Source organism: Egretta garzetta, unplaced genomic scaffold, assembly GCF_000687185.1.
Source record: "Egretta garzetta isolate BGI_Z169 unplaced genomic scaffold, ASM68718v1 scaffold14, whole genome shotgun sequence".
NCBI classification, from domain to species: Eukaryota; Metazoa; Chordata; class Aves; order Pelecaniformes; family Ardeidae; genus Egretta; species Egretta garzetta.
The window spans coordinates 6,832,723-6,840,505 of record NW_009259588.1 but is presented as its reverse complement, the minus strand read 5'-3'; the positions used below and the strand labels follow the sequence as shown (position 1 = coordinate 6,840,505).

Sequence of the window (7,783 nt, the reverse complement as noted above, 5' to 3'; positions counted from 1 at the left end):
GTAGGCAGCTCCGGTGTAGTGGATGTAGGGCGTAGTGGAAGCAGCGGCTGCTGCGGGCTGAACGTGGGGAATTACCACTCCGGGCTGAACAAAAGCCTGTGGATAGACATAGTGAGCAGGTATCCTGTTGAAAGATGGGAGAGGGAGTTAGAGTCGGTACGCCAGTCCGCGCCTAAGCCTCATATCCGTACTCCGAACTAAACCAAACTCAATTTAGTTGTTGTTATGTGCATAGGGTTGCCACAATAACTAGACTCAATGGACCAATTATCAGGTCACTGGCCCGAAGAGATGCATCGCTCCAAAGCACAGCATTATAGCCGAGTTAAATAGGAGTGTTTAATGTTGCTTGAGGATATTATATTTAATGCTGTTAAAATCTCTAGAAGGACCAGGATTACTGATGTCAGTTTTAAGACAACTCTAAAGGAATAAGCTCAATTATTCCATCTGGAAAATTGCGGTATTTGTTTTTCAAATCACCTGTAAGTCATTTTTATTACCCTGCTTCTCACTTAACTACTTGACTCTTAGTAAAATTATTTCCTGCAATACTTTTATTATTAGTAACTGAGCAGTTTGACAGCACCACTATAATGAGTTTGACAATAGCCAATGAGGCAACAAAATGGTTGAACCCTGACTTTATGTAAAGTCTTCTTGAGGAGGCAAGGGGAGAGTGTATTGTGGCAACCCTACTTAAATTGCTATGCAGACTCAGCACACATTAATTTCTCTGCAACCTCAGTCACCCTTATTAAAAATAAGAAAAAAACCAACACAGGCGACAAAGGAGTTTAAATAAAGTTCACAAGTGTGGTAAACACAGCAAGAATCACACTTTCCAAACGAACGATAGTGCAGCTCACTCCGTCACAAGAGGCCATTGAGGGGAAGCTACATAGATGCTATTAAAATCCATAACAGTGACTCCTAAGTACATGTGCATCACACTTTTATAAAAGTTCAGAAGGACACAAGGGTCAAACCTGTTTGATTATCAGGCCACTGATGTCCTGTTTTGTGCCAGCTTGTTTATTTCTATGCAAGACATACAGCATAGAGTTTTTGGGGAGGCGGGCATAGGATTAAATCTAAATAGATCTGGTGCTTAACAAAAGCAAAAAAACAAATTTACAGCTTAAGAAATAACCATTCTGAACAGGTCAGGTCAGTACACACACTTTCCCATCGTCTCCAAGTCACAAAACTCTCTCCCTTGGCTTGTTTACTTAGCCCTTCAGTTTTGAAAACTGGTCGTATCGTTGTCTTAGCACACAAGTGTACATACAAGTTCGTCTCATATTTTATCATGTAATATGATTTTAAAAAATAATATACTCAATATAATTCTCATTTTACATTCATAACCCTGTCTTGCATCTGGATTTCCACAGAGAAGTCCTTCATATATGCAACTCGGCTAGTGAATCTTTATACATGCACGAATAACTGCTTGTGCAGATCTACTGCTATTTCATACTGAACTTTACCTTTACAGACAACTCTAAAGACTGCACCAACCTTTTAGCGCACTGTAAGCACAGATGCAAATTGCAACGGTAAAAACTGTCCTCTTTTCTCCAAATTCGAGATTGAATGGAAAGGGGTTTGTTTGTTTCATTTTTCAAATAACTTCAAGATTTACTTAAGTGGTCAACAAGGAAACATTTCAGTCAGAAGGGACACTGTCAACTAGATTCATAGCAAAATGTAGTTTAAAGTAAGTAATAGTCAGGCTTTAGAAGAGCCTAGTTTTCTTTTTAAGAAAAAAAGAGCTCAGTTGATTGAATAGGAACATTAGCAGAGAGAAATGTTCAGTTGCCGTGTTTAAGACATGAACACCACAATCATAAAAACCCAACACGTCAAAGAAATTCATTTCCTACTGTGTGAAGGGAGGAATGGCAAAAAAAAAAAAAAAAAAAAAAAAAAAGGGGAAAAATAGGGATTGGGAAATGGAAAGAAAACATAGAACAAAACTGTAAGTTGGGTTTTTAACACTCACCTAATTTATGAAGTGATTAGCCAGAAGTGCGTTTGAAGCATACTTAAGCTGGCTCTGTGCATTTAAATACACATCATTACCTGAGCTCTCCATACAAAATGGATGAGCATAAACAAGCATTTTGTATTGGTCACCAATCAAGTACAATCCTAATAAATATAACACCACCCTATTTTAAGTATGAAGGGAAGAGGTATAAAACCAAATTTAAAGTCACCAAGAGCCTCTTCTGCATCATTAAGCGTCCATTTAACACCACGTCAAAGGACATACAGCATTTATGGAAGAGAGTAATTCTAACAGAAGAGCCTGTAAGCGAGCTTATCTAAGCTGCCTGTGTTGACTTGAGCTGATGTTAATAAGATTTTCTGAAGACATTAGGACACTCGGCCATATCCTTGAACAAGACAGAAAGATAACATGTGCTCCCACTTAAAACTCTTGTGACTTGTTTTATTGAAGCCAAGAAACTAACAGGTGGCAAAGTTATGAAACATTATCTGTTTGCTACATCTTACCCTACAATAAACATAAACCCTGTGCAGGCTCCTCACCGCCGTGCCATTTCACACATGATGATTGACAGCATAAGCTGCAGTGGGGCTATTTTTGATCATCTGTCATGCTACAACTGTTTTTGAGACGAGTAAAATGGCTTTATATGGCCAAAGTAAATTTCTACCTACTGCAGAGGCCAGGACATGTAGATCTCAGCCATTCAGAACCCAACTGCTTTTAATGGGCTGCCAGGTCAAAAGCTGAAAAAGCAATTCCCAATTACGCTGGATATCCTTAGTAGCCTTAATTTTAAATAAAAGCTGTTGCTTTACTTCTGAGAGCGAGAGTGTGAGAATTATACATGGTTTAAGCTTTCTTTCCTGGCAGCAGTTTTTATTTTGGAACGTGTATTTACTGTTTTACGCTTTTGCAATAAAGGAAAAGGGAAGCCACATTGAACTTTAGCAGTAATGGTAGCTTTGGGATATTCAAAATTGAATGACATACACTCCTGCCATGTGCCTTAAGACCTTCATTGTTGTTGTAACAGAAGATTTGTGTTTAACTAAGACCTCAAAAATAATCCTATAAGCGATAATAAAGTGAAAGCTAATTGTTTCAAAGGAAAGAAAGGACTTTCTAGACTAATGCAGAGAGCTGTGGCATACAGAAATTCAGCAGTAGTAGCACATCATTGACTCTCAACATTAAATTCTTGTGAAGGAAGATATTTAACTTTGAACGAATTTGCTTTGGCCCTTGCATGGCATCATCTGATTTTGTAAGCATAACTGAAGTGCAGATTTTTGCCAATGCACAGCTTTCCTTGGGGCAGAAATAGGTTACGTAAACATCAAGACATACAAGACCCTTAATATGCTTCCTTTTAAATCTGTGCCTCATACCATTTAGCATTCTGCAGGTTAACTTCTGACTGTTCCAACTTAATTCCCTCTTCCCAGATTATCTGTAGTCTAGTATTATACAGGTCTTTTGATCATAAACTCAAGAGAGGGCTTTTCCTTTTCTCTTAAGAAAGGCAGAATTGCCTAACTCTTGGAAGATAATAGCAAGGCAGATAGTATCTGCTTTGGATTTAAAAACTCTGAATTTAACTCTGGTCTTACAGAAAACACTGGGAATGTTCTCATTTTGATCAAGGTACAAGTTTTAGACAGACAATAAAGGGGGAAAAAGATCTCTCCAAGAGAACGAGTCATATCCTACATCAATATCTCTCAATATCTCAATAACCCTGTATTTTCCCACCAACATTAAAGTAAAAATTAAGTAAGCAAAATGAGAAAAGCTATCTTAGGAGGGCAAAGTCGTCTTCCCCCTCCATAAATTCCTATTGAATTCAGAGATAGTATTTTAATAAACAATCCTGAAAACAGAGCTGTATAGATAACCAGTCCTGTGATCAAACAGCTTTCTACAAAACACACCAATAAGTAAGATAGATGCTGAATGTAAAGAGCAGGGAGAAATGTTATTTGGTGGACAAACTGATCTCTGCAGCACTGAATAAAGAAAAATTCCCAGCATTTTAAATGCTTCATCCATTGAATGTAATCTAGTTTCTGTCTCCCTCCACCACAATAATGTTGTACTCAATTCAGAATATTGTACTTCCGCATCTTCTCAGTAAAAGTAATGTAACATAATCCAATTATTTTCAGTTTCTTGTTTGATAGGTGGGGAACCATACCAAAACACTGCTGACCATACCAGAATATGGCAGCACCTCACTAATTTGCACTCTGGTAGGGGAAAAAAACCCCCACAAAACATTTAAAGCTTTTGTGTATGGATTAGCAGAGTATTGGTAGCGAATCACCACTACGACCCATTTTACACAGCATATTAGTAAACTGTACTTTTAAAAAGGGCAACTGCACAGGAGGAAGAAAGGCTTTAAGGTGACCACATATTTCAGTGCAATCCATGCAACATCCTCTGAGAGTGAACTCTTCAGTAAAAGCAGATTCAAGTAAGCACTGGAACAAGCCCTCTTACTGTCACAGAATATAGTGAATGTAGATGTTCATTCATCCTCATGAATGCTGTTCTTCTTAATCTGAACTACATTCTTTAGAAATGTACAAGTCATTGGATATTCTCAGGAGGAAGCAGGATTAGTAATCCCTTTTGTTTGCACACAGCCAAGGATTAAAAATGACCAATTTCATATATACATGACCCTGCGTCCAGCATTTCTTTTCTTCAGATTTATGTACATTGCATTAGAAATAAAACCCTATTCAGCCTGCTGGAAGAATTTCCCTGACCTAAACATGATTTGCATGATCTATTGTTGGCTCTGTGTAAGGAAAGCAAGAGAGAGCCCGACATTTGCACAGTCCCTTATGCAAAGGATTGCCACAGGTTCTCCTTTTCTGTTGTGCTCAGCAAATACTCATTCTCTCCACGGCTGATCCCCAGGCAGTCCACTGGTTCCTCCTTGCAACAAGTGCTTTAACAGCTCCGGAGACAACGTGCTCTGCCTCCTGCCTACCTTAGCGCAGGCATCATAAACTGATCACTGCATACGCACCGTCATTTCCTCACACTTCAAAGAAGTCAAACACCGTACAGCAGAGGATAATTGTAAGAAGAAAAAAAAGACAGAAAAGTTTTCCATAACCTCCCCGTGTGTCTCAGAAGAACTGACATTCTCTACAGGAACCACTTCCTACCTTTTTTACAAATCAAACTACCAAGAAGCTATCCTTGCTTAACAACAGCTAGGTAAAATGTTCTAAAGCTATTCTAGTCAAATAAACAAAATACATTTGTGACGCATTTTCTCTACTTTGTTAGCTTACTCATTAATTAGCAAAATGCATTATTTTGCAATGAGTTTCTCAGTCAGTGTGCATTAGTGAAGTGACACTGTATGGAAAGTTTAAAGCAGACTTCACCTCCTTGATTATATGCCTATAAGAAGCAGGAGTTAGATCTACTTAGGAATAGTGTACTCAAGTAAAGGAGAAACGCGCTACATAATAAAGACAGATTGAAGAAAAAAAAATAATCTCAAATTAGAAAGCCCAAATGGACGCACATTGTTAATAAGGAGCTCCACACCCCTCCCAAGAACAAACCCCCCCAAAAAATTATGAACATGCAAGCAATACTTTGATTTACTTATAAATCAAGAAGTCACACAATTTAGCACTCACTACAAAATACGGTTAAAAAAGTCACAGGCTACAGCTTGAAAGCAAGGAAAAAAAAAAAAAGGCCCTTTGCTCCCCATGGCAAAGTCACTCCTCAACAACAAAAACAAAATTAAAAAGACCCCCCCCAAAAACTTTCACTACAGCTCTTTCAATTAAATAAAAGCACACAGTTTAGCTATCAACACCACTTCATTACTGTAATAAATAAATAAAAAAAAAAAGCACACGGAGGTCTATTGACTATATGAAAAAAAACATACATGCATCGTTAATCACCATTTTAGCTTGTTTGTGTTTGAGTCTACTGGTTACAGAGTTTAATTCCAAACAGAACTATTCCACCTCTTATCATCATATCCTTCTGATCAGTTATCTTAACTGTAAACGATCCCTGTCAGATTAGAAAGAGATAAATAACATTGAGTCAAGCTGAAAAAAAGAGAAATGGGGCACAGCAATCTTGCATCAAGTCATACCTCCTTGTTTTACCATAGGGTCATACGGGACTGGACTGCTTAGGTGGAAGGGACACGTCCCACACAACTTGACTCAGCTGCGGCATTTAGAACATGACCGACAAGGTGAGCGCATTTACGGGTATGCATTTATAAGTCTGAGAACTTCAGCATTGCTGGTGAGTTTATAAGGCTGCTACTGCAAGAGGCCTTCAAGGATCATACTTTCTCTTTCCTTTTTTTTTAAAAAAAAAAAAAAAAAAAGGTTTCTCCTCCCCTATTTGAGGTCCCATTGAACAGACTTACCCAAAAGGCCTCTGTATGAGAGCTGGATGAAGCTGCTGGACACCAAAGGCAAAACCTACCAACAAAAACACATCACATTCTCTGTAGGGTGTTCTTTTGGCCACTTATTTACCCTGTACAAACACACGCACACAAATGCAGCATAACAGCCTTCACTAACAACCTCCAGTGACAATATCCAAAAGGCTGCAGAACCACAAATCAGAAAGCAAAATATATCGATCCATGTATACAGGCACACACATACATGCATGCGGAGCTTAAAACAGTGAAGCACACGCTTTCCTAGAAATGTCTAAAAGAACGACTTTTTCTAAACAAACAAGCATAAGGTTTTCATTCCCATTTTATTTTGTGCTCCATTCTGGTCCCTAACTTCAGCCTCTGAAGGACGATATGGTACTTTCTATTCATCAGTGTATTTGAGTACTTTCTACAGACTTAAATTTGAGCCATCTCTACTCATGAGGACTTAGCATGGGGATCAAATCCTAACTGCGTTTCTGTTCTTTGAGGGCCCCAAGCATAAACCCCTTCTTTCCTTGGTGGGCAATGAATTACTTGCAGCAGTGTTCCTCGGGGTAAGCACAGGGGAATTCAGCACAGCCTCCTTCAGAGCGCAAATGTGCAGCGCGCTCTGCGCTCCCGTCTCCCTTGCTGCACAGCAGCAGTTTGGGACTTGGCTAGGACATCAGATTGGCTCAGATGCGGTCTTAGGAAGAGCCGTTTGATTTTCAAGTCTGCATAACAGCTCCCATCTCTTTGAGGAGTTTGCATTAAGATATTGTATAAGACCGCACACACGGGAAGCGATTAATTCCTGGGCCAACCTTCCCCTGCAACGATACTGTAAATGGTCAGCGCCACTGCATTCCCAGCAACAGGGATAACCAATGAAGCAGCTGAGCTGTGGAAGTCTTCCTGGGGAACTGCAGATATTTTATCTCCCGATTGCTTCTCGTGTTGAAATAAGGCACGTGTACAAAATAGCCAGAAAGTTACTACAGGCTGCACGTAAAACTCAATCCCAAAGGACACCCAAGCGCTGAGCGTACTTTCAGGGAAGTGCCGGGCAGCGGGCAGCACTCCCTTGTTAAAAGTTTTACTCCCTTCAGAAACCTGAGGTACAAGAGAGAAAAAGCCGTTTGGGGCCGCTTCCTCACCTGGCTGCATTATCCGCGGCTTGGCACCCAGGTACGCCAGGTTCACGTTGGCTTTCCTGCCATCGATGATGGGGTTGGGGTCTTTACAAGCCCTTTCGGCAGCAGCTCTGTCAGCCATGGTGACCTTAACGGGCGACGCTGCGCATTAGCCCCCTTTCCGCGGGGAAG

The 7,783-nt window shown here is 39.9% G+C and overlaps 1 protein-coding gene across 1 annotated transcript in view; it reads right to left on the bottom strand.

Annotated features, from left to right (window-relative positions):
* The window catches only part of RBM24 (RNA binding motif protein 24), an 8,253-nt gene extending 498 nt beyond the window's left edge, over positions 1-7,755 (bottom strand). Inside the window, 4 exon segments of the mRNA XM_009637949.2 lie at positions 1-21; positions 24-124; positions 6,453-6,507; positions 7,616-7,755. The exon segment at positions 1-21 is cut by the window's left edge and continues 99 nt beyond it. Coding sequence (XP_009636244.2) covers positions 1-21; positions 24-124; positions 6,453-6,507; positions 7,616-7,733 — 295 coding nt within the window. The 5' untranslated portion in view covers positions 7,734-7,755.
* Positions 7,756-7,783: the final 28 nt, after the last annotated feature.